This window comes from Sorex araneus, chromosome 6, assembly GCF_027595985.1.
Source record: "Sorex araneus isolate mSorAra2 chromosome 6, mSorAra2.pri, whole genome shotgun sequence".
Classification (NCBI taxonomy): Eukaryota; Metazoa; Chordata; class Mammalia; order Eulipotyphla; family Soricidae; genus Sorex; species Sorex araneus.
In genome coordinates, this window is record NC_073307.1 from 111,553,607 (window position 1) to 111,581,577 (window position 27,971).

Genomic DNA, 27,971 nt, shown 5'->3' on the forward strand with positions numbered 1-27,971 from the left:
AGATGGGCAGGGTGATGGGGTGGTGGTGGTGGTGGTGGCAGGGAGAATCTGAAGGGTGGAAAGGAAGAAGAGGCAGATGGAAAGCAACACAATCATGTTAATGGTGAAGTGGGGTTATTTAACTATATGTCTGAACCATAGAACCAACAAAACTAAAAGCATGAGATACAAATAACCAAATTTAAAAATGTGCCTGTCAAGGAAGCAGGCTGAAGGGTAGGAAGGTAAGTGGGGACACTGGTGGAAGAAAGTTGATACTGGTAATGGGAGAGATGTGGGAAATTGTCTACCTGGAACTCAAGTATGAATAATTTCATAAATCCTGGTGCCTAAATAGAAAAGATTAAAAAGCATACAACACAAATCCAAAAATACAACAATAACAACAAAAATAAATATTCTGAAGCCATATTTAGAACTATTTCTGCATAATTTACAGACATAGAGTACTTAGTGAATAATGAACTGATTAATTATCTGGATTGTCTATTAGCATTCTTGCCTTTTGTCTTAATCATATAACTGAAAACAAACTGCAAGATTGACAAAATACAGATGAAAATATACAACTAAAAGTTCTAGGGGTTGTTTATTTTTGAGATTGAACCCAGTGTCTCACACAAATAAGGTTCTATTCCTCAGTGATATTCCTGATGTTCTAATTGAATGTTTTAAAACTCACTTTTCAGATTTAGAAAGTTTTCCTTCAAATTTGTAACGCAAACTAATATTTTTCAAGAGAAAATGAAGAAATGAAAACACTAAATATTTATGCCAATTAATAAATGGTAAGGCTACTGCCTGATTATCCCATTAGCTGTGGAAGGCTCAAGAATTTGATATTGTCTTAGTAATTGCTAAATCTCCTGCAAAAATGGATAGTTTTCTCAATTAAAAGGAATTATATAAAAGAACTAAAATTTACCTGTAGAGTACAGTTCATCATCCTTATGATGTAGTCAAACTGCTGGTGGTCCAATATTGCCCTGTTCTGCTGGACGTGTAGACCCAACTCATCAGTAAGACACTGTCTCGCTGCCTTTCCTTTAAGGGCTCTCAGTGCAGCAGGGAGGGTCTGAGTGGCAGAGGCAGAAATGAACAACCATACCATTAGGAAAAAACAATTTTCAATCACATGAAAATTCAAGTGCATCCTGCTCAAGTATTTAACAGAGTTATGAGTAAAGTTCTTAGAAGAGTTGATTTGCTACCAAGAAAAAATATGTGACAGGTGAACTTATGGTTATTTTATTTATAAAGGCACACAAATAGTAAGTATAATTATTTTATGGGATAAAACATTAACTGCAATAAAAAACATTCATCAAGTTTTGGTAAAAAACCTTGGTCACAAAAATGACTGTGCATCAGATCATAGGATGAGGTTACTGGCATCCTTTTCCCCTAACTGCTAACTACATCTTCATGGCAAGAATAAACAGAAAAGTTAAAAAATAAAACAAAACAAAACAAAACAGAAAAACAAGAAACACCGATAACTTTAAAGTGGTTACCTATGTAACCAATGTTTCATTCTAATAATGACTAGAAAATTCTACAATCTTGGGGCTATAGCAATAGTGCAATGAAAGGCATTTTACTTGTTCACAGCTGGCTGAGGTTTGATTCTCAGCATCCATATGTTCCCCAGTGCACATCCAGGATTGATTCCTGAGTGCAAAGCCAGAGTAATCCCTCACTGCTGGGCATGGCCCCAAAACAAAAAACGAGAGAGGGAAAGGGGAGAGAGAGGGAGAAAGGGAGAGTGGGAGAGAGGGAGAGAAAGAGAGACTTCTATAACATTGTCTCATTTTGATAGTATACTAAAACAAAGGATTCAAAGCAACAGAAAGAAATCTATAGGCTTATACATAGAAACTTTCACTTAATCACATTCATAACAATGCCTTCCCCGGTAGAGTGTAATATATTTATTTTACAAAGTTAATTTCAATAACTTAAAAAGTAAACAAAACAAAGCAGAAAATAAAAAGGGAAGAAGCCTAAGAATAGGAGAGCAAATGCCATTTAAAAAAACAAAACATGAAGGAGGAAAACAAGAAAAGCATAAGGTAGTCTGCAATACTTCAACTACCATAAGAAAAAAAAGAAAAAAAATCCTTAAAATCACAAGAGACGGGTTGGAGCGATAGCACAGCGGGTAGGGCATTTGCCTTGCACACGACCGACCCGGGTTCGATTCCCATATGGTTCCCCCCCCCCCACCCCAGCACCACCAGGAGTAATTCCTGAGTGCAGAGCCAGGATTACTTCTGTTCATCGCCAGGTATGACCCAAAAAGAAAAAAAAAAAACTCAAGAGACTTGGAATCATATAGCATTAAGAGTAAAAAAATTACCCTTTTTATGGTTTACCAGCTCCCTATATTACTAAAACAGGCAAAAAGGCTCCTTATAATAGAGGCACATTTACACTGAATAGTACAGTTTCTGTAATTCATTATTCTTGCTAGATTATATGGATCAAATAAACTTAACTTAAAATGTCAAGCTTCTAAATAATTTGCCAAAATAGGATAAGCAAATCATTTCTGAGAGGGGAAAAGTTCATTGGTCCTCATAATAATTAGGTTGGTTAAGATTTTAAATCTTAGACATCTATTTAAAATGATACAATGCATTAAAAATCATAAAGGAAACTTTATGAGAAAAAGAGATAGAATCAAGAATTCAGACGATAAGATAAACATATAAACCTGAATGAGAAATGAGAATGTTTACTTGGGAAAGAACATTACCTTTTCAGTCTCCAGTGTTTTATTTTCAAATATAAATGAGATGCAGTTTCTAACAACTTCCAATCTTTGTGCACTGTTAAAAACTGTTGTCACTTTATCCATTATTGAAACTAGTCAAGAAAAAAAAGCCACAAATGAATTTAATTTCTTTAGCAGTTACAAAAGTAAGTAAAACACAGTTTATGTTATGTAACATAACCATGTAAGTTGGTTGCTTTTCTTATTACATGGCATTGAGCATTTCAATGCCTTGATTAGTTTTATGTTTTGAAATATCAAGTTATTAATGGCTTATTAAGAAGTAATTTCACAGGACAGGTTCAATGATAATCTTTGTACAAATTAATTCCTATTGCACAGCAAAGCTACTTAAATAGTAGGGAAGGATGGGGAACGATACAAATAAGGAGAATTTGTGTTTACCTCCTCTAGTGATCATGGGATATCAATACCTAAACTTGCATAAATCTACACAGAAATTGACTTGGCACCCTGAAAAATACACCACAGCAAAGGTCAAAAGGACAACACCCAGATAAACTAGAGACAGAGAAGCCTTAGCAAAGGGAAAAAACCCCACTTAGTGAAACAAATTACAAGAGAGGACATTTTTAATTTTTGTTTGTTTTTTGGCCACACCCAACACTACTGAAGTTTACTCCTGGGTCTGAGCTCAGGGATCACTCCTGGTGGTGCTCAGGGGACCATATAAGATTCTGGGAATTGACTCCAGGTTGACCATGTTCAAGGCAATTGCATGACCAACTGTACAGTTTCTCTGGCCTCAAGGGAAGATTTGTTTTTTTTTTTTTTTTTTTTTTTTTGCTTTTTGGGTCACACTCGGCAGTGCCCAAGCATTACTCCTGGCTTTGCACTCAGGAAATACCCCTGGTGGTGCTCAGTGGAGAATATGGGATGCTGGTAATTGAACCAGGTTCGGCCTCGTTCAAGGCAAACGCCCTACCTGCTGTGCTATTGCTCTAGCCCCTAGGGAAGATATTTTGTGTGTTTTTTTGGGGGGGGGTGTCACACCCGGCAGTGCCCAGGCATTACTCCTGGCTCTGCACTCAAGAATTACTCATGGCAGTGCTCAGGGAACCATATGGGATATGGAGGATCTAACCTGGGTTGGCCACATGCAAGGCAAATGCCCTCCCTGATGTACTATAGCTCTGGCCCATGAGAAAAAAAATTTTAATCCTACTTTACCCAGTAGGGTTGCAGAGATTTGCACTAAACATGGAGTACCCCTATCCTATGTTATTATGACACTAGAATGGCAGACAAGAACCTCTATGAACAAGGGTTGAAGTCATTGACAGGCAACATCCTGGAACCTTGAGGACATCAGTGACAGCACCTTGAAGAAACTGCTCACTTCCAGGTGGCTTCGGTGGAAGAGACCGCACATAATCTGCTTTCCTCCAGGGCCCAACTGCTTGACCAGGTTAAGACCCTTTTGCAGCTCTGTGCCTCTCAAAGTAACAAGCAAGCCCCAGGGTTCCACCCTCAGACGTTGGGGGGGGGGAATGAGGGGAGAGGGGGGCGCAGCTGTGTATCTTACTGCTGGACTCTCTGCTCTCAGGCTGCCATGGGCTCCCAGGTCACCTGCACCAGGAGTCTGCCATGTGTAAAAGAAGGCCTTGGATTCAATTCTCTGTTTCTTTGGTCCCACCTGTTTTTAACTGGTGGGCCAAAGGAATTTTCTCATTTTGTTCTTCTGCCATCTTGGTCCTGCCTCAATCTCTTTTAATTTTAGAAATCCAGGATGATGTCTTGCTCTCAACTGGAGTTTTAGCTATTCATGTGCTGAACCGTTCTACACTCTGACTAGCAACTATAAAATGGTAAACCTATCTGGGTACCATTTTCTCTACTAAGTCTGAAAATACTTCCAAAATCTGGCTATACTTTTGTACACTCCAATGACAATATAATAATCCAATACAGATACAAGTAGTTTATTTTTTCATATTTTATAAAGCCTATGGTTTGCAAGAGTGTTAATCAAATATTAACTTTCTTTCACCATAAGAGTGGCATTCTCGGTCATCATCCACGATCCAGAATTGCATGTTCTTCTCTCCCGGAAGGGAACATAGCATGACACACGACATAACCATGCCACCAGAACCCACGCCAGACTGTTTCATTTGTGGTGCCTTGGAGGGGGGCAGATGAGACCCCCTCCTCGCCCCAAAGGACCCAGCCCTAGCTGCCGAAAACCTCCAGAACTCAACTGCAGCCATGCTCACAGTTGCTCTCCACATGTTCAGGCCAAGCCTCACTCAAGTGAACCTATTCCTGGACCATGCGGCCACATTGCTGTGTGACAACTCACACCTCACACCACCCATACTCCAAGAGTACTGCACCATATTTGATGGGGTTTAAAGTAAGAGGCAACCAATCTTAAAGGGAAATGTGTGTGTGTGTGTGTGTGTGTGTGTGTGTGTGTTAAGCACACAAGGCCCAACCTTTAAGAACATGTTAGTGATCTCTTATAGAAGGGCTTAATGGCTCCTGGGTGAAATACAACAACCTTCACACTCTTTCCTCTGAGGAAACTTTTTTTAGCATTTTCAGTGCTGTTTCATAACAAACAATAAAAAATAAGTTATTCTGGTTCTGCTTTGGGGCAGCGGTTGGGGTTCAGGATGGAAACATCTGAAATATGGTGGTGGGAAGGTGTAATGATGTGGAATTGGTGTCCAAATATTAAGTGTGATCAAAGATTGCGATTTATTTATTTATATATTTTGCTTTTTTTTGGGTCACACATGGCGATGCATAGGGGTTACTCCTGGCTCTGCACTCAGGAATTACTCCTGGCGGTGCTCAGGGGACCATATGTGATGCTGGGAATTGAACCCGGGTTGGCCGCGTGCAAGGCAAATGCCCTACCCACTGTGCTATTGCTCCAGCCCCGTGAATTACTTTATAAAATAAAAAAAAATTTAAAAATTAAAAAGTGACATTCTCAATTGAAGTATAAATCTTCATAATAATGTGGAAGCACTATCAGAATCTGACTCCTATTACGTCTTATTCCATTCTTCATTTGCTCATAACTCATTACAATGCTTTAGGATGCTTTATTATTTATTAAGCTGTGCTTGAGCCTATTATTTATATTAGAGCCATTGATATGGTCAGGGGGCGCGGGGTCCATGCCTTAGATATGCAAAAATATGCAATTACAAGACCTCCTGAGCACTGCTGAGAATAATCCTGGAGGCTCCCTAAACACTGCTCCTGGCAAGCCCATGTTTACTTCCAGCATTGCTAGGTAGCACCAAGAGGCTCTAACATTAAACTACTTGTCCAGCTGACTGAGTATTTCTGACGGTATCCCTGGACACTCTAAGTACCACTTGGGAGCCTCTCACACAATTAGATTTTAAAATTATAATAAATTACCTGGAGGCCAGAGAGTCACCTCAAGGGGCTAAGGGCACATGCCTGGCATCTCTGAGGTCCTAAATTCAATCCCAAGTATTGTACTACCCTGTGCTCCCGCCCTAAGCACTGCAGGGTATTTAAAGCTCTGGTGTAATTCTGCTGGTCCACAGCATGGCTAGGTTCAAGCAGCAAGTTGGATTCAAGATTCTCAGCCAAAGGCCAAGAGAATCGGAGATCTGGTCTATAAAACTAAAGCTTACTAAGGCAGGGAGATGCGGAGAGAGGTGGGTGGTTGGGGCTGGAGGGAGCTGCTCAGACAATGTAGAAAGAAGGCCACCACTGGTGGAGGGGATGGTGTTAGATTCTGTGTGCATGAAATCCATTATTAACAGTATTGCAAATCAACGTGATTAAAATTAAAAAGAAAAGAAAATGGTATCTGTAAAATAGAAAGTACAATTTTACAAAGAACTATCATTTGCACACATGAGAGCAACAACAATTAAAAATTTTTAATTTTTTAAAAATTAAAATTAATAACCAGCTCCATGACCAATCTTGGAGAGATGTTGCAGCTGGGCCAACCCAGGTAGGCCCAGTCTATGAGTCCAGATCTCTGAACCCTTCTCAAGTCCCCACCCTGTCCAAAGGCCCAGCACTCTACACACCACACACACACACACACACACACACACACACACACATACACACACACCTTCCACCAGCACATAAACGGCTAACTCATCTTGGAGAGATGATTCAGCTAAGCTGACCCAGGTGGGCCCTGTCTTTGGGCCCAAATCTCTGGAGACTTCTTGGGGTAGGGACAGGCTGAGTCCCACACAGTTAGAAAGCCCAGCACACTACTTATACCTGATTTCTGTTGGCATATAAATGGCCCGGCTGAGATGCCCTGCTGCTGAATCATCCCAGTTCCACAGCTCCTGGGGCATCTGACTCCTCCAAATTTCACAATACTGACAGCTCAGTAGCAGCACAACAAATTAGATGGGAAAGTTGCACAGAAGGACACTTGGTTCAATGAGAGAAAACAACTAGCACCTACCTAGCTCAGTAAATCCTCAGATAATGACTTTAGTAGCACCATCACGAGATAGAAGTTGTAACAAGCAATAGAAAGTAAATTATTTTGTGCCTACTGAGGGGTTAGGATGAGGGGATGGGGTAGGTGGGTAACTGGGGACACTGATGGAGGGAGGGTCACACTGATGGTGGGATTGGTGATCAAACACTGAATACCTGAAATGACTGTATTATGAACATCTTTGTAAGTCATGGTGTTTAAAATTTCAAACATTCAAAAAATTTTTAAAAATATTTTTTATTAGCTGGCATTCTAGGTTTTCAAAACTGTAAACAATGGTTTCTCATGCACATAATTTCCAACTTAATAACATCACCAGTGTACCCACCTCTCTCACAAGGACCCCAATGGTCCTCCCTTCCAACTCCTCCCCCACCAACTCAATTGTGTAGAACAGTTCTCTTATTATGTTGTTTTTGGGCCTCTGTGGTTACCTTGCTGTGTATCTTTAAGTCCCACATATGAGAGAGATCGTTCTGTATTTATCACTTTCCTCTGTCTTCACTCAGCATATCACCCTCTAGCTCCACTCATATAGTGGCAAACTGCACGATTCTGTTCTTTCTTAAAGATGCACAGTATTCTAATGGATATAAATATCACAATTTCTTGATCCATTATTTGTAGTTGGGCATTTGGGCTGTTTCCATCTTGGCCAAATGTGGCAAAGAACACAGGTGCGCAGATATCCTTTTGAATCATTGTTTTTGTGTTTGTAGGACAGATGCCAAGAATGGTATTGCTGGATCAGATGGTAGTTTTTTCCCTATTTTTAGGATATTGCTATCCATAGAGGCTGAATCAGATGAAATTCCCAGTGGAATTTCATCAGTGGAAGAGAGTTCCTATCTCACCAGAACTCCAACACCACCAGCTGTGTCCAGTCTTTTTGGTATGTGCTGTTCTCACTGGATAAGATGGTATCTCATTGTTTAGAATATGTATTTTCCTAATCATGAGTGATGACAAGCACTTTTTCACATGCCCATTGGCCATTCATTTGTCTTCTTTGGGAAAGTGTCTGCTCATCTCCTTGCCACATTTCAGGATGGGCTCCTTGGATTTTTTTGTTGAGTTTTGTGAGGGTATTATCAATCTTGGATATAAACCCTTCATCTGAGGTACTGTGTGTGTAAGTATTTTCTCCCACTCAGTAGGATGTCTTTTTTATTAGAGCTTGAGTTTCCTTCACTGTTAACAACATTTTAACTTGATGTAGTCCCATTTGTTTAGTCTTTGTTTAATTGGTTCCTAGGTATTTGATGCTTGGGGGAACTACTTTGAAGGGGGTTAAGTCTTTTAATTTCTTTTTCTTATACTTCATTATTTGTGTACATAAATACCAGGGTTTTTTATGTATTAATTTTGCAATCCACTAAATTAGTGTATTCATTTATTCTTTCTAGGAATTTTCAATGCATGATGTCCTGTTTTCTGCACTTGGTGGTAATTTGGCTTGTTTCCAGTTTGGATCCCTTTGGTATCTCTTCTTGTCAGACTGCTGTGGTGAGTAATTTCAAAACCATGTTGAATAAGAGTGGGGACAGTGGGCATCCTGATCTTAAGGATCAATGCTTGATCTCAAGGGAAAGGTTTTCAATTTTTCTCTGGCCTCAGAAATACATACATATTTAAAGCTAAAAAAACTTAGTCTCTAAATAAAATCATGACTTTATTGAGAGATTAATATCTTTAAGCTATGTTTACAAGCTTTTTTTTTTTTTTTTTTTTGCTTTTTGGGTCACACCCAGCGATGCTCAGGGGTTTCTCCTGGCTTTGCACTCAGGAATTACTCCTGGCGGTGCTTGGGGGACCATATGGGATGCCGGGGATCGAACCCGGGTTGGCCGAGTGCAAGGCAAACGCCCTACCTGCTGTGCTATCGCTCCGGCCCCCTGTTTACAAGCATTTAATTTTAAAAATCTCTTGTTAGTATTTTAAATTTCCCTTAACTCACATTTTTTTTTGTAAGTCTATTATCTGGGAATTATTATCTTTCTTTGGCAACTATTACTTGACTCAGTCCCACAATGCTCCTCACTTAAGCTAACTGATAACTTTGGGGTGGTGAAATCCCCAGTTGTGTGATAGTCCAAATCTAGTTTTCCAATAACTTGTAATGACTCTGGTTTATGGTTACTTGGCTTTCCAAGGTTTCCTTTTAAAGCTTTGATTGCAAATCCAAGTTCCAGACAGTCATCATTACTCTGGCCCCTCTCGGGAATATCAGAGATCTAACCTTTTAAAATTTAAATACCTCACACGACAACAAAACAGTATGACACTCACATTAAATAGATATCAGGAAAATGAAAAATTTATATGTTTTAGTTTTGGTACAAAAGAAATCCCAATCCTGTTAGATACAAATGATCTAGATAATGAGCCATATAGAAAGTAATATAAACAATACTACATAAGTACTATTTATGTTACTCATTAATAAAATTATTTTAACTTCCAGGTATAGTGGAAACCTGTAGGAAACTAAAACTACCAGGATCAGTAAAGTTAAATAAAATGCAAAACCATCTATGGATGCTTTTTTGCAAAAAAGCTACAGAGCTTAAGGGTGAAAAGTCTCAAAATTTCAGGGAAGGGAAAAAATACTACTGGGTATAGCCCCCAAAAGATAAGCAGAAAATGGTAAACAAATGTATAAGTACCAACTAACAGAGTGAAATTATAGAAAAAAAATAAAGCTTTTGCCTAAAAAAAAAAAAAGGCAAGAAATCAGGGAAAACATGAAAAAGGAATATAAAATAGACAAAAAAAAACCCCAGAAAATTACATTAAGGCCACTACTCTATAAATAATTATGTGAGTATGTTAAACACAAGTTAACAGAGTGAATAAGCCAAACTGGTAAACAGAAGCATATCTGGGTATTGATGAAGCTCAGATCTTGGTTACACAAGTTTGCTGCTTTGTGAAAAATTCATCAAGCAGTGAATTTTTTTTAGTCCTCTATACAGACAAAAGTTTACTTTTAAAACAGACAAATACATACCAACAGGGGGGCCAGCAGGCACAACACATTTCTTTTCCATTCGTGAAGCAGGAGGTGCGTTCTGATTCTTAGAAAGATTTTCCTGTATTAATTCCTGTACACGGGTTTCATTAATCTTTGGAAAGGGAAGAATATGAACTCGCAAGTGGGATCCTTCTGTTGGGCGTGGTACTTTCTGGAAAGCCATATGAGGATTTGGGTTCTCCTGCAACATTAAAAACAGGCAAAAATCCAAAAGTTAAAATGACAAAAGCAGGACTAAGGAGAGAGCTCAATGGGCTAGAGCATGTTTTACATGAGGGAGTCCTGGGATAGATACCTGGTACCACATAGTCCTCCAAGGAGTGAATCAGGAGCAGTCTTCAAACCACTGTGAGATACAGTGCACTGTGTACACGTATATGTACACACACACACACATGCATAATGTCTCTCTGTTAGAAAAGGAGTAGAAACTCCAAGGAAAAAACTAAAACCAGAGAGATAAATCATTATACATATATTCAAATATGCACTATAGCACTGTAGCACTATCATCCTGTTGTTCATCAATTTGCTTGAGTGGACACCAGTAACGTCTCCATTGTGAGACTTCTTGTTACTGTTTTTGGCATATTGAATACACCACGGGTAGCTTGCCAGGCTCTGCTGTGCGGGTGAGATACTCTCAGTATCTTGCCAGGCTCTCCTAAAGGGACAGAGGAATTGAACCCGTACTGGCTGCGTGCAAGGCAAACATCTTACCCGCTGTGTTATCGCTCCAGTCCGTATTCAAATATATGTCAGAATTTTACTTCTTATGTGCTCTATCTACAGAATCAAGATGTAGCTAATCCCCTATCTTTATATATGAATACTTTGCTTAGCTCCTAGATCTTGCCACATCTCTATTTGTGGGTGGGTTTGGTGATACCTGGTGGTCCTTGGGGGACCATAAGTGGTGCAAGGGATTGGACAACGGTTGGCTGACTGCAAGGCAAGTACCTCAATCTCTGTACTATCCCTCTAGCCCAAACTTTGCCTATTTTTCCATCTCTCTATTTTCTTCAACTATATGAATACCCACAGTCTTTGGACCATTTTTCTTTAATACTTCACTTGCAATAATTTTCAGTCTCATATTGTTAAGTCATAAAAACACAAGTCATAGTTTTTTGTTTGTCTGTTTCCTGTTTTGTTTTTGAGCCATATCCCTGGCACTCAGCTAATTCCAGGCTCTAGTACTCAGAGGACTACACAGTGACAGAGACCTAACTAGACCTCCCACAATGCAAAGAATACATTTATCTCCAACTGAACTTACTCTGTACTCCACACCCACGTATTCTACTGAATGTATGTCATATTCCTGTTTGGACTAAAACTAACAACTTAAATGTATATTGAAAACCGAGAACTTAATGCTCACTCCTTGAAATCTGCTATAGACATTTTTCACTACTTCAGTAAATGGCATATTATTTTTTTAAAATCACTCTGATTTAAAGCTTAATAATTTTCACTAATACCCAACTCATCCATTTCTCTTATGTTGATAATCTGGGCCACTTTTTACGACTACCTTAGATGAAGCCAACACCACTCACATTACTACACACAAAACAATTTCCTGACAATTCTTCACACCATAGATTAATCTAGTTTTTAAAAAGCCAAGTCATCACTCGGTTGATCTGCTCTTTCCAACAGCACCTCACCTCAAAATAAAACCTTAACTTCCTACAAACATTTATAAGGCACCACAAAATCTTGTCTTTATACATGACCATCAGACTACCTTCTTTTACCTTTTTTTTTTTTTTAACTCATTCTGCTTTAACAAGAGATTTTCTTGTTCCTGATTCAGTTCTTTTCTTGTTCCAACAAAAATTGAAGCTGTGTGCTCTTCTTAAATATTTGTACTATGGCATTTTCTCCCTTCCTGCTTTTTTTTTTTTGCCTAAATGCCACCTTGCCTCCAATTTTTACCTTATCTAAACTCCCACCAACATATTCTTTACCATTCTTATTTATATTTTCCTCTTTATAATTTACCTCCCTCACACATACTATAAATCTAAACTTCTTTATTGTCTTTTCTCTTCTGATTAAAATGAAGCTCCATGAAGATAGAAATTTCAGTTAAAATATTTCAGTCCTCTCCAGTATACTAGTTGCCTCTAGAAACCATCTGGCACACAGCAGGTACCCTGCACTACTTCCTACTGTATCCTACCTAACAGGATTCAATGCTAAACACAGATTAGGATTGAAATAATTGAATTAAAGGTCCACTTATATTTTCACAAATATTTAAGGATGGCATGAATTTTATTCTGCCACCTAGCTAGGGAGTATTACATTTCAAATGCTATAAGCAGAGTAGAGTTCATTCATTTTTATAAAGTTATTTGTTTGCTTGGGAGCCATATTTGGTGGCTGTTAGGAACTAATACTGGCTTTACGCTTGAAATGGGGGGAGACTGCTCTTGGTGGTTTGCAGGGGACCATGCAGGGGACCAGAGATGAAACCCAGGCCACCTGTATTCAAGGTAAGTGCACAGCCTTTAAACTATCTCTCCTGGCCCTTTTTTAATAAATTTATCTGGACAAATTTAGGAAGGCTCTTTTATAAGCAGTCTTAGACCAATTCTAGCACTTATCCTTTGAAATCAAGAAACACCATTCCCCCTATACTTATGCTATTTCTATTATAGATTATGTTCAACAGTGCCCTGTATTTTCTCTGTGTAGCTAAAATAGCCAACTGCCTTCTACTAGAAACTCCCCTCCCCTCAACTGGACAGACTCAAAATTATTTTTGGCTACTTGGCCCACATTCAAATAAAAGATTGGGCTACTACAAATAATACAGCATAGCTAGGAAAGATAAAGAAAATACCCCTTTGTCAGAAAGTCTAGGTTCTAGTTTTGTTCTGTTCATTGTAGCACTGTAGCACTGCAGCACTGTTGTCCCGTTGTTCATTGATTTGCTCGAGTGGGCACCAGTAACGTCTCCATTGTGAGACTTGTTGTTACTGTTTTTGGCATATCAAATATGCCACGGGGAGCTTGCCAGGCTCTGCTATATGGGTGGGATACTCTCGGTAGCTTGCCGGGCTCTCTGAGAGGGCTGTTCATTGTATGAAGTAGAATACATAGCTTTGACCTTATGATTCGTCTTACAAGGTTCCTGAGTAGGTACAATCAGATATAAAACATGTTCTACCGAAGCAGCCCTCATACACACCTTAGATTCCCGCCCATATTAGTAGCAAAGGCAAAAAATAAATAAGTAAATTCCTATGCCAAGTCTTCATGACCAACATTTTCTAAATTACATACTGAAAAAACAACAAACCTTCTAAAATTGTCTGAATTAACGTCAACACCATTAGACTGTAGTCTCTGGAACAGTCCTTTTCTAAAAGTAATTATGTATGTCTATTTTTTGTTTGCTTTGTTTTGGGGCCATACCCAGCATGCTCTTGGGCTACTTTGGGGGTGGGGGTGGGCACCACACCTCTCAAAGCTCAGAGCTTCCTCCTGGTTCTCTACGCAAGGATCACTTCTGGCGGGGCTTGGGGAAACCCTATGTGGTGCCTGGAATTGAATCCAGGTCAGCCATATGCAAGGCAAGTACCCTACCCACTGAACTACCAGTCTAGCCCCTCAGGAACTACTCTTCCCTGTGACTGGGGAGTCTCTGATGTAGATGCTCAGGAGACTATGAAACTGGCTCCCCAACATGTGCTGCATGTGCTCAGCCCATTGAATTACCTCCTTGGCCCTGCTCTTCTCTGTTCCTTATGCACAGTATTAATTTTTCAAATCCTGTCAGATATATATTTTTTTGTGGTTGGGAAGTAATTTATGTAGATTTATTGGAATTTACCAGTATCTTCACTGTTTTATTTGCACTTACATTATTTTATCTCTATGATAATAACAAAAACTTGGCCGGAGAGATAGTACAGTGGGTAAGGCATTTGTTTGCCTTGCACTTGTCCATATGGATTCAATCCCCAGCAGCCTACATAGTTCCCTGAGATCTAGCAGGAGTGATCACTGAGCATAGAGCCAGAATGCTGCTCCCCCAAACAAAAACAAAATAACAACAAAAACTTTAAATACAACCTTTGATATAATGAATCTTCAAATTATTATTTTTTCTTTTTTGGTCACACCTGGTGGTGCTCAGGGGTTACTCCTGGATCGGCACCCAGGAATTATTCCTGGTGATTCTCAGGGGACCATATGGGATGCCAGAGATTGAACTTGGTCTGCCATATGCAAGGCAAATGCCCTACCCGCTGTACTATTGCTCGGTTCCTCATCACAGCAAATTCTAACATGTAAATATAAGTTAGAAATCTTCTCAGTGATGCTATAATCTTTCCTAGCTACACTAAATCAACATATCTCACTACATATTTTTATCTCAGTTCAAAATTACAATAAAAAAATAAAGTTGTTTAGAAAAATAAGGATCCATACCAGCCCAAATCTTTAATGTTTAAAGTTTGTCTGTAAAGTTTAATCTAAACTTTACAAGATCAAAAGGCAATTATGAAGAAGAAGTAGGAAATCCAAACCTTCAGATTTGAGAACTACAGAAACCATTAATAAATATACAGTACGGCAACTTTTATCAGTTGAAGATTAAAAGAACTATAGAAGGCTGCAGAGATAACTGTCACTGTAGCACTGTCGTCTGTTGTTCATCGATTTGCTCGAGCAGGCACCAGTAACGTCTCCATTGTGAGACTTGTTACTGTTTCTGGCATATCGAATATACCACCAGTAGCTTGCTCTGCCCTTCGGTCAAGATACTCTCGGTAGCATGCTGGGCTCTTTGAGAGGAGCAGAGGAATCAAACCCCAGTCGGTCGCGTGCAAGACAATGCCCTACCCGCTGTGCTATCACTCCAGTAAACACAATTATATTTTAATTTACTCATTTAAATCTTAATTTATATATACAATTTATGAACTACATGGAACTATATTACAGTAAGTTAGGTGCTTGCCTTGAACATGGCTGATTTAAACAAGGCTCACACCCCAAATTGGGATTTTGACAGTCTGGTTAAATCTGTATACTGCTGCCCTCTAATGGGCACTTTGGGGAATATAATGGACCACATTCCTCATTCACCATGTGACACCCAACTTGGTCACACCTGTGACTTGAGAATTCAGCATAAATAAGAGGAAGTTGAAGGCTTGATAAACACTGATCATTCTTAGAAGCATCTGTTCTTAGTTATAACTGTAAGTGAATTTATCAATTCCTTGAATATTAGTGTTTTTAAAATTTTTTAAATCACAAGACAATTTTGAATGCTTTGTTGAAATCAGGGAAGTCATTTTTTTCTGAACAGAAGAAGCAACCAAGTACATGATTCTATTTTTGTGTTTGTTTTGGGGCCACACCTGGCTGTGTTCAGGGGATCATATGTGGTGTCTGGGATCGAACTAGGGTCAGTAATGCACAAGGCAAGCATCTTAACACTCAGTACTATCTCTTTGGCTCTCAAATTTCCATTTTTGATTGCATAGAACTACAAATATAAAGTAAAATGTAAGTAGACAACATTATGAACCCATGATAGACTACAGAACAATTTTGATCACGGAAACAAAGATAACCTCCTCAAGAAAGCCAGCACCATGCATTATAATTTAGATTAGTCTTCTTCCTTTACTCTCCAAAATAAGAATATGCCTCAGGCTACCAAAAAAAAAAAGGCTGAGAATACACTTTATATAAAAGCAAAGCAAAGCTAAACAAGCCCCTAAGCACTAATGGAAATTCTGTGTAGTCACAATGGGAAAAAAATTCCTTCCTACACATTGGTCTTAGAAGTGGCAAATAATCAATGTGAGCTACCCTGTTGTATATTACTAAGTTTCCCATCACAGTTTATGAAGATATATATTAATCACTTAATGTGCTTTAGTTATACTCAGGGCTATATTCAGAACTCCTAATGTACTTTAGTTATACTCAATATACTGAGTATAGTTCAGTTATACTCAGAATAGTTAGTTATAGTATAGTTATAGTATAATATAGTTATACTCAGAGTTATACTTTAGTTATACTGAAATAAATTATTAAACATGAAAAAAATGTAACTAGACTTTTTATAGTTGCTAGGCTACTGCACAAAAGAGTGATGTAATGAAACAGTCTCAATATTTTATCCTCACCCAGATGAGTCAATCTCATTCTTAACAGAACTGAATTTGGTGTATAACTTTACTACCTAAAGTGTGGCTGCCCTAACCACATTTTATATTTTATATTTTTGGCTTAGGGCATCATAATAATCAAAACGAGTTTTAACTTTTAAGACTAAAGATTGTATATTTTACTTTTATTCTTGTAAAAACAACAAAACCAACAATGATCTCTTTATTAAATTTCATTAAGAAATGTCATTTGTACCCTTAGATTAAATTATCTTGGTGAAATAAGTTTTCTGCAGAAATATAGTGGATCAGATCATGATTTATTTCTGGCCTTGTGCTAGGGGTCAATTCTGGTAGGGTTCAGGGGATGATAGGAGGTGCAGGGGACTGAACTGAGGTCAGCTACTTGCAAGACAAGGGCCTTTAATTCTCTACTATCCCTCCATCCCACCTGTCAGATTTTAATAAAAATAAATAAATATAATAAAAATATATAAATATAAAAATTATATTACACATATAACCTTTTCGTTATATAAAAATATAATGTAAAATAAATAAAATAAATCCTATTAATTTTAATGCCAATAATTCAATATCCATAAGGAACAAATAGAAATATATTATTTTATGAGAAAATTCAAGTCCTTTCTTTTGCCTTTAATTAAAAAAACAAGGGAGGAAAAATATTACAAAAACTGCAAAATTATTCAGTCTAGCAAATATTTCTGTACTACTTCAGATGCAAAACAAATTAGGAAATATGCAATAAGATATATCTTCAACTGAAACATTAATTCTAGGAGTGGATGTTTAATAAAGTTCTTGCCTTGGCATATTTTAACATTCTTATTTTTCTGTACAGCTTAGTTTTTATAAGCATGCATCATAAAGCAGGTAAGTAGCTAAATTTACTGTCAAACAGTATTATTCTAAAAGTCAAAGAGGGCAAACACAGTATTAATGATTGGGCATGGGAAAAAATGTTATGTAGGACTGGGAATGTGGCCCAGTGGTATTGTATATATTTGTGTGTGTTAAGGTTCTAGCCTAGTATTCTATCACTAACCCCCCAAAACAAACAAAAAAGACAAGAAAGAAAGGAAGGAAGGAAGGAAGGAAGAAAGAAAGAAAGAAAGAAAGAAAGAAAGAAAGAAAGAAAGAAAGAAAGAAAGAAAGAAAGAGGGAGGGAGGAAGGGAGAGAGAAAGAAAGAAAGAAAGAAAGAAAGAAAGAAAGAAAGAAAGAAAGAAAGAAAGAAAGAAAGAAAGAAAGAAAGAAAGAAAAGAAAGAAAGAAAGAAAAAGAAAAGGTGGTGGTGGGAGGGGGAAACTGTTCAGTTCTATAGCCAATAAACTTCATGGTACAAATTTTGTGAATACATATACAACTTGTCTTTAATGAACTTTTAAAAAAATCTCCTTTACCTTCCCATTCCCTTCCCTCAACAAAATCATGGTTATTTTCCTATAAACCAGGAATTTGGAAAAGTTAAAAAAAACAACTAAACCCAGTTATAATTTCTCTAATTAATATCTATTTTTATATCTAAATTCATCTCTATTCACTGAAATGAATAAAGCTTAGTGGTTTTATTAATAAAAGTAACAAAACAGAAAAATCTGGAAATAAAAGTTTGTTACTGAGGCATCGCAAAGGGAAGTAAAGGAAAGCAGATAGAGACTTCAGTGCAATAATGCATCTACAAACATCTCAATAGAATCACCAAGTCTCAATTTTAACCCAACAATAAGGAAACAGTCAAATCACATGGTTGATTCTTGCTTACCAAAAGGGAATTTTAGAAATGTGATTTTAAAAATGAGTAGTTAAAAATAGAACCATCTTGGGTCTGGAGCAATAGCACAATGGGTAGGGTGTTTGCCTTGCACGTGGCCGACCGAGGTTCGATTCCCAGCATCCCATATGGCCCCCTGAGCACCGCCAGGAGAAACTGCTGAGTGGAAAGCCAGGAGGTAACCCCTGTGCATTGCTGGGTGTGACCCAACAAGAAAAAAAAAAGCCATCTGGATTATTTTCCTTGCATTGAGACCATCCTTCCACCTTCCCTTAACTTCCTTCATGACCTATGGAAGTTAAAACTTTACTATCATGCTTGATTTTTTAACACTGTAGAGTATTTTACTTCAGAAATATTGGGACCACAATGGACCCTGCAATCTTAAAACTAGAAAGAATCTCAAAATAGTATGACCATTCAATAGGATATTCTCAAATTTTCTATCATGTATGTGTATACTGTTCTCAAGTATATATGGAGAATAATGTATTAATAAAAAGTCTGGCATTTAGTAGGTGCCTAACAGACACATACTGAATAAATTAACTGATAAAATAAAATGGAAAACAATCATACCCAATGCATGAGAATACAAATAAGGTCTCAAGAGTACAGAAAACACTTGAAGGCAGTTTCCATCTTTTATCTAGTAATACAATCCCACAATGTTCACTTTTTTTTTTAAGTCTAATGATGGACTTTATTTTTTTTAAAGTCTTTTGAGGACAAGTTACAAAGTAAAAGCACATCACTATGTAGAAACATAGATAATACATTTAAAAAATTTATTTTATTGAATCACCATGTGGAAAGTTATAAAGTTCTCAGGCTTATGTCTCAGTTATACAATGCTCAAACACCCGTCCTTTCACCAGTGCCCATATTCCACCACCCAAAAAAAAAACCCACCCCCACCCCCTAGATAATACATTTTGCCTGTCACAATGTTCACTTTTAAAGTGGGGTTTTTAATGTAGAGGAGTGAGTGGTATTTTATATTAATCTTTAAAATTATCTAATTGCTAGGTACTCATTGTAGCACTTGAGTTTGCTTGAGCAATTTTGTATCTGCTTAGTGTCAAACTATGTGTCATAAGATTTCAGTGCTTGTACAGCAAGAAAGGAATTTGTGGGGTCAGCCAGACAGTATAGTACTGTAGGCAGGACACCTGCCAAAGCAGGAGAATGACCCAGGTTGGATCCTGAGCATCCTATAAGATGCCCCAAGCACCATAAGGCCCTGATGCAGAACCATGAGTAAGCCCCAAGCACCCCAGGGCATGGTCCAAATCAAACCAAAACAAATAAAATAAAGGAATTTGTTTTTGCATCAAATGGCTTGGCATAATCCTTACAGGCATTGCCCACTCAATCAAGTTAGAGACAAACTTAAGTCACAGCTCTAGTCCTGGTCATTTGCTGGCTAAAAAAATTTTCAGTGCTGAAATAGTTTGTAAAAATTTAAAAATAAACATTCAAATACTAAAGGCATCAGTGTCTCAAACTGATTCCAATCTGATGTTTTACTTCTTGAAATCTCTTGTCCCTGCACCTGGCTGTCTTTACCTGGGCTCCAAGGAGGGGGTGGGTTGAGTTTCCCTCCCCGCCTCGAGCAGAGCCAGCCACAGACATGCCCAAGGTCCCTCTCCACATGCTCGTACGAGATTCACGCATGAAGGAACGGGCAGAGGAACGCAGGTATGTGGGACCTGGGGCTGAGATATCCAAGCCTGCTCAGATCGGGACTGGGCCTCTTCTGCCCAGATCCCCCATTTTCCAGTAGCTAGGCGATCACATTCACAAACTCTCCCCCCTCCACTGTGTAATCAACGGCCAACATCTAGAGACTATAAAACCAAGCTTCCAGAAGCATGGCATCTTGTAGCCTATTTCTCCCTCTTAGAGAACCTGGCAAGCTACCTAGAGTTTTCCTGTCCACAAGGAAGAGCCTGGCAAGCTCCCCGTGGCATACTCATATGCCAAATACAGTAACTATGATGGGTCTCATTCTCCTGATCCTGAAAGAGCCTCTAATGCAGCACTATAGGGAAGGACTAGTAAAAAGAGGCTGCTGAAATCTCAGGTCTAGGACGAATGAAGACGTTACTGGGCACGTTCGAGCAAACTGAGGATTAATGGGATGATAGTGATAGTGATAGCGACTTCCTGAAATCAATCAATAAATCACTGTTAATGGGCAAGAGAAAAAAATCTTCAGTTTTTTTTACATTGCAACACCTTTCCTATAATACAGTTACTTCTAAAATTAAATGAGAAAGTAGATCAAACCAGTCTATGAACAACAAAGTATAAAGTTTGTCATTGGAAATACCACTATTTTTCCAATTGGATATGAGCCAGTGTGACAGAATGAAATAACTAGAGTTAGGAATGGAATAAATGAAAATTCCTGAATTTAAAATCTGGATTCAATCACTTAATAGCCAGATGATCCTGAGCCAATAATTTGCAGTAAAATGGTAGTAAAGACACCTATCTTATAAACTGTTGTTATACTGATTAGAGATGATGTATGTAAACTATTTAATCCCATACCTGGCATGGTCTTCTAAACACTAAATACTATTACAACACTCAATAGAAATTCTCATGTGATCATGTTATACCTTAGTTCTACCCAGCCATCACAAATGACACAAACCAGCACAGAACATAAGTTTTCCCTCTGACAGCATTATTTTAAGTTTCAGCATAGTAATGAAGAAACAGATTTATAACATTGGACACAGTTATACAGAGGATATCTGTTAAAGAGATAAACATAGTATCTTCAGAAATAAAATCCATAAAAATGAAATAATGTGAAGCAAAGGAACACATTCAGTATTTTTGCTGTTATCCATTTAGTTTTCAGATTCCAAGTGGATGTGTCAAAGCATTTACTAATAATCTAATGTCCATAAAGGTCCACCAACTCAAAAAATTAAGTTAATCAATGTCAGAAAACACCCAAATCCATCTTAATTCTATTTCCTTAAAAATACATACACATGACTTGCTCTTCAAGTCCGTGTTCTCCCTTAAATATGCATCTCACTTGCTTGTTGCTGTTTCTCTTCTTGCTTATTTCCACACTGGAGTAGCCTGTGTTCTCTCTCAAGCACACACTTCTCTCTTTTTCTCCCCTCACATCTTTTAAAATAAAGTTTCAATAAAAACTATCTTGCTTCAAAAAAATTACACAGGCTCACAGACAGGAGTCATGGGTAAATTTCTGCAATGTGCAGATAATTAAGTTCAAACCTTGGCAGAACAAAGTACCATATGAAGCAACACTTAAAGTGCACAGTGGCCACACCAATACTGCCTGACCCAAGAAGCACCATGTCACCAAGTCAAGTACTCAACTGTCAGACTAGTTGGCTGAGTATTGCTGGGTAATGCTTGAGAGGTCTCCTCATCCCATAACAAAATAACATACTCCCTCAACTTTTCCCTAGATGGCCATACTTCCTACATTTTAAAACTTTATCGTTTTTATTAAGGTATTGGGATTTACAAGATTGTTAATTATATTTTCATGCATACAGCATTCTAACACCACACCCATCACAGAGTGTCCACTTCCCTCAACCAGTGGCTTAAGTGTCCCTCCCAGCCACTACAGTTAAATTTTTTTCTATAGACAAAACTGTTTTAAATGCTTGCTCCCATGTTGTTTCCTTACTATGTTTCTTTATATCCTATATATGAGATTTTTTAAATTATTTTCCTTATGTAATAAAAGGGGTCAACTCTGAAAAGCAGGAGGAATGATAAGTGATCATTAGCCAAAATTTATCTTGGCATTTGGATTGCCTTGTCTTCTTAGATTCTCTTTTGTCCTATTATTGAAGTGTATTTTCATACTTTATACATGACAAATTAAGTCAATTTCTTTCATACTGGAGTTTTTTCACACTTAAGTTTTATGTCCACTTGCCAATTTTCCTTCTTTTTTGTTTTTAGAACTATAATATAATTGTGCTCAGGGCTTACTCTTGGCTGACACATGGCTGGGTTGTGGGGGATCATATATGGTGACAGGGGATTAAACCTAAATTGGCTACCTGTAAGGCAGGCTTAACCTGGTGTCTATCTCTCTGGCTCTGCCAATTTGCCTCCTTACAGTTTTCCACTACATGACTTCTCAAAAAAATTCAACTCAAATAATTTTCCTCATCCAATGACTATCAAGTACTAAGCTAAAGCAGAATTAATCACTCATTTCTGAGTCGGTTCTTGTCTCTTATAAGCCTAATCGTTATGTCACAGACACACATGTCTAATGTGTTCTTAAGAAGACTTAATCTAGTGAAAATCACAAAGAAAAATTATAAATTTGAAATATAAGACTCGAGGGTTTTCATAACATATGGAGACTGAAAATAACTTAAACTTGAGGTCTATTTTGATACAGTTAGCATCAAAGGCACTCTGGTAACATGATCCCCAAGGTTCTAAGTAAGTGAAAACAATTATCATTAAAAAGATGAAGCTTTTTAGTTTTACAAACAAAATGGTTTTAATACTTTTAAAATTAATGATTATCTAAATAAATATACTTACTTACATTTTTGAATAGTTGCTCTGCAAGTTCTCTGACATGCTTTATCATCTTCAATGGGCTATTTTCTTCAGCTTTAATTCGCTCTACTTCAAAAGCTACCAACTTGAAAAACAATCAAATAGCAAAACATCAACCCCAAAAAATGAATTAAGAAAACTGACAATTTTATACAATTTAAGAACTGAAAAGCTTTCAAAATATATACCATTATTAAAATAAAATACTTCACATTCTTACTATTTTCATTTATATTCTAGAACTACATAGTCCGTTGAGTCCTTGAATAGTCTGTTAGTCTCTCTGTGATGGCTTAGAGCCATATTCCTTGAGATCTCACAAAAGCTCATTTTCTAGACCTCAGTGAGAGATTTCCAGAAAGCAAGAAAGTCAACAAGCATTTATCTCTAATTCATAAAGCATTTGATCCAGCAATATTACTCCTGGGAATACACTCTGGGGGCCCCAAAACACCACAGAAAACGTTGTACACCCCTATTTTCATTGTAGCACTATTCCCCATTTCCAGAATCTGGAAACAACCTGAGTGCCCAAGAACAGATGAATGGATACAGAAACTATGGAACATCTACACAATGGAATACTATGCAGCTGTCAGGAAAAATGAAGTCATAAAATTTGCCTATAAATGGATGGACATAGAGAATATCATGTTGAGTGAAATGATTCAGAAGGAAAGGGACAGATATAGAATGACTGCATTCATTTGTGGGATATATATATATGTATGTATGTATACAAATACATATATATGTGTGCATGTATATATACATATATATGTATATATATAATAAATAATATCCATGGCCAGGGTAAACAGGGGTTAGGAGGACTGGTCAACGGTTGGAACTAACCACAAGTGTGTGTGGGTTGAGGGTAGGTAAGATAGAGAAGAGACCAATATGACAATAATAGCTGGAAATGATCACGCTGGACAAGATCCAAGGGTTAAAAGTAGGTAAGGCCAGTTACACATGCGGGGTGGGGGACTGGGGAGGTGGGGGGGAGGTATATAATGATTCTTGGTGGTAGAATATGTGCACTGGTGAAGGGATGGGTGTTTGAGAATTTTATAACTGAGACTTAAACCTGAAAGCTTTGTAACTCTCCACATGGTGATTCAATAAAAGAATAAAAAAATTAAAAAAAATAAAATAAAAGTAGGTAAGGGATATTTTGGATAACCTTTCAGTGTCATATTGTAAACCACCATGCCCAAAATGGGGGATGGGAGGTGGGGAGAAGGGGGGGAGGAGAGAGAGAAAAAGATAGAGAGGGGGGAGAGAGAGAGTGAGAGAGAGAGAGTGTGAGAGAGAGAGAGAGACAGAGAGAGAGAGATGCCTGCCAAAGAGGAAGGCAAGGGGTGGGGGGTGATGGGAGAAAACTTGGGGATACAGGTGCTGGAAAATGTACAATGGTGGAGAGATGGGTGTTAGAATACTGTATGACTGAAATTCAATCATGAATGGCTTTTTAATACTCTAAAAAATATTTTTAAAAAATTTTAAAAAAGAAATGAACACATTAGTTCTGTGAATTTGGCAGACAGCAAAACATAATACCTGAAAATCAGATCCATATCAAAATAAAGAACACAGAACAATGATAGTGGGAAGTGATCACTCTAGACAAAAACTAAGTGCCGAAAGGAGGTAAAGTGATATGCCTGATACCCTTTCAATAACAGTACTGAAAACCACAGTTCCTACAAGGAAAAAAGGAAAAGAAAAGTGTCTGCCATAGAGGCAGGTGGGGGATGGGGGTGGGGGGGCATAAGTAGGAGGGAAGCAGAAGACATTGGTGGAGGGAAGTGAACACTGGTGGGTGCTTGGAACATTGTACCACTGAAACTCAATCATGAACAATTTTGTATCTCAAAGTTATTTAATGAGAAAATAAATAAATAAATAACCATGAACCAAATATCAGTTCATGTCGCTCAGATTCTTTAGTTTTGCTGACACTGTGGTCTGGAATCATTTCTAAGCTTTAGTAGTTTCTCCATCTCTAAAATAAGATTAAAGTACAAGATGATGTTTAGGTTCCTTACAGCTCTCAAATATATAAACCCTAAACCATTTTCCGACTAGTTTACTAGAACTATGTGAATGTATATACTTGAAGTAGAGTGAAGAAAAGAAAACTGGTAGGAAAATATTTGGGTGTGGGGAAGAAGGGTAAATAGATGAACTGATTTCTTTTAAAAAGAAACAAAACAGGATTTTTCCTTCTAAGAACAAGAGTTTCACTAGAGTAGAGAGACACAGGAACACAGGAAATTATGACTGTGCATATTTTAGCTCAGAATTTAGAAACAAACTCCAACAAAGGCAACTGTTTCTTTCCTTTTAACAGGTCTATTTGATGAAAGTGTGAGACAAATCAACATCTTAAAGCTCCATAACAAAAGAACTGAATAAATCCCACACAAGAACTCCATTCTCAGGAGCACACATTTTTCTCCAAAAGCATTATTTCCAAAACAAACTGCCAAAGCTTGTCTGGTGTCTCACTGTGTATGTGTCTCCTTTTGAGGATGCCCCTGCTGGTGTTGGAACTCTGATCTCTGCGCTCAGGGATCATGTCTGGTGGTGCTTGGGGGACCAAATGTGGTACAGTTTGCTGGGAGTGTGTGGGGGTGTGGTGGTGAGGGGGTGGGATATTAAGGTAAAGAAGGAGAAAGGAAGAGAGGGAGGGAAGGAGGAGGGAGGAAAAGAAGGAAGGAAGGAAGGAAGGGAGGGAGGGAGGGATGGAGGGAGAGAGGGTGGGCATAATTTATTAAATAACATTTGGTACAGAACATAGTAAAAACCATTTACATTATTTTATATTTAACTTAATGTTTGTAATTAAATCTGAGAAATATATTTCTATACTCTCTTAGCCACTAATCTTAATTTTTGTCTGTAAATAATGCATTCATATGATAAGAACTATACCTCATCAAAGAGATCACAGGTCCTATAGGGAGGCCCTCTTTCAGAAACAAAACCTGCAAATGCCATTCCATTGAGAACTTTGGTAAGAAAATCATTCTCAACCAAACCACGCTGTCCCAAGAAAGCTGTCTGTAAATAAAGGAAAAATGAAATGAATAATTTATTATTGCTTGGTAGTGGATGACATGAAAAAAATACAGAAAAATTAAATCCCATATAAAGTCTTTCTGCATAAATGCTGATATAAATTCAAGTCTTTAAGAAGGGTTTTGAAAGCTGAAATAGTACATAAATTGAAAAGAATTTTTAAAAAGCAGTCTAGCAACAGGAGGGACCAGAAATTAACACCCAATTTTAAAAGGAAAACTATTTTAAAGTTGATATACTCTAAAAGAGTCAGTTCCATAGAATTTATTCAAAACCTTATAAAGCAATGATTTTAAATAACTAGAGCCCGGCAAGAGTATCCCGCCTGCATGGCAGAGCCTGGCAAGCTACCCGTGGAGTATTCGATATGCCAAAAACAGTAATAACAAGTCTCACGATAGAGACGTTACTGGTGCCCGCTGAAGCAAATCGATAAACAGTGGGATGACAGTGCTACAGTGCAGTGCTACATTTAATAAAATTAAGTCAAAATGCAGGCCTAGGTAAAAACAGCTAAGTTTTTTTTTTTTAATTAGGGTTTACATTTTGGACAATGTAATATGGTATATCTTACCTTGTGAAAGTGTATTACTGGTTCTGCATGAATTCTTATAAGTTGAAGACATGATCTATATCCTTGGAAAAGTTGTGCAAATAATCTAAGAAAAACTGCACGAACTTCTTTATCCTGAAAATATATTTAAAAAAAAGTGCTAGGGAACTGAATATATTTAAAAACAACAGAATGTTAGAAAAATCAAAAAGAATATGGCATTTAGACTAATAATGAATTTTATTGATGAATAACAAAGTTTACTAAACCATTTAAAAAGTCTGTGAGTCCCACTTCAGTCTGAAGTAGAGGCACCCAGTGTGTCCCAGTGTTGGATGGTGTATACTGTTAACTTTTTTGAAAATTTATTTTATTTTAGGCATCATGCTCTACGTTTAGTGGTAGGGTTTGCTGCACAAATTATTCCAGCATCACATCCTCCACCAGAGTGTCTGCTTCTCTCCCCTAACCCCATCAAATCTACCCATCACTCTCCTTGTGGAAATCTTCTTACTACAGACCATTTCTCAGTTTTTGTTGCCTTTGAGTATCTGTTATTTCCAAACTACATTTCTTTGCATCCCATGTATGAAAGAGATGATTCTGCATCTTTCCTCTCCTTCTGACTCACTCAGCATGATATTCTTCAAATCCATCCATGTAGCAGCAAATCGCATGATTTTATCTTTTCCTATAGCCAAGTAGTATTTCATTGAATATATATACCACAATTTCTTTGTTTCTTTATCCACTCATCTGTTGGACACGGGTTGATTCCAGAGTTGGCTACTGTGAATAGCGCTACAACAAATATGGGAGTGCCTGCCTCTATGACAGACAATTTCCTTCTTTCTCTCCACTTTGGTGCATTATGGTTTGCAATATAGATACTGAGAGGCCATCGTGTTTGGTCCTTTATCTACTCTGAAAGGCTTCTTATTAGCTACAAAATTGATCTCTATGAAATGCACTCAGTCAAATAAAGAAGGGGTCTTAGCTATTAAAGTCACCCACCTATGGCTTCTAGATGGAACTACTTTTATTTACTTACCCCTCAGACTTTTTGCTCTGTTATCAACGATCTGTTTTGAATTTGTATTTTATGAACTTTTTTATTCTTGACTGACCCTTTTGTTTTATTTATTTATTTTTTTTAAATTTATTTATTTTTAATTAGAGAATCACCGTGAGGGTACAGTTACAGATTTATACACTTTTGTGCTTATACTTCCCTCATACAAAGTTTGGGAACCCATCCCTTCACCAGTGCCCATTCTCCACCACCCGTAAACCCAGTGTCCCTCCCACCCTCCCCAATCCCATCTCCCCCCCACCCCACCCTGCCACTGTGGCAAGGCATTCCCTTCTGTTTTCTCTCTCTAATTAGCTGTTGTGGTTTGCAATAAAGGTGTTGAGTGGCCGCTGTGCTCATTGACTGACCCTTTTGACTTAATGCTCTGCACAGTTTTTCAGGCTCTATTTTGGGTTCTGGTTG

The 27,971-nt window shown here is 37.7% G+C and overlaps 1 protein-coding gene across 4 annotated transcripts in view; it reads right to left on the bottom strand.

Annotated features, from left to right (window-relative positions):
• The window catches only part of SBF2 (SET binding factor 2), a 436,024-nt gene that overhangs the window by 169,545 nt on the left and 238,508 nt on the right, over positions 1–27,971 (bottom strand). For all 4 annotated transcript variants that reach the window (XM_004613607.2, XM_055141226.1, XM_055141225.1 and 1 more), the window contains exons 11-16: positions 26,498–26,611; positions 25,777–25,905; positions 22,823–22,921; positions 10,276–10,480; positions 2,759–2,868; positions 926–1,075 (exon numbers count right to left, since the gene is read on the bottom strand). In XM_004613607.2, the coding sequence (XP_004613664.2) occupies positions 926–1,075; positions 2,759–2,868; positions 10,276–10,480; positions 22,823–22,921; positions 25,777–25,905; positions 26,498–26,611 (807 nt within the window). The remainder of the gene's footprint in view (positions 1–925; positions 1,076–2,758; positions 2,869–10,275; positions 10,481–22,822; positions 22,922–25,776; positions 25,906–26,497; positions 26,612–27,971) is intronic.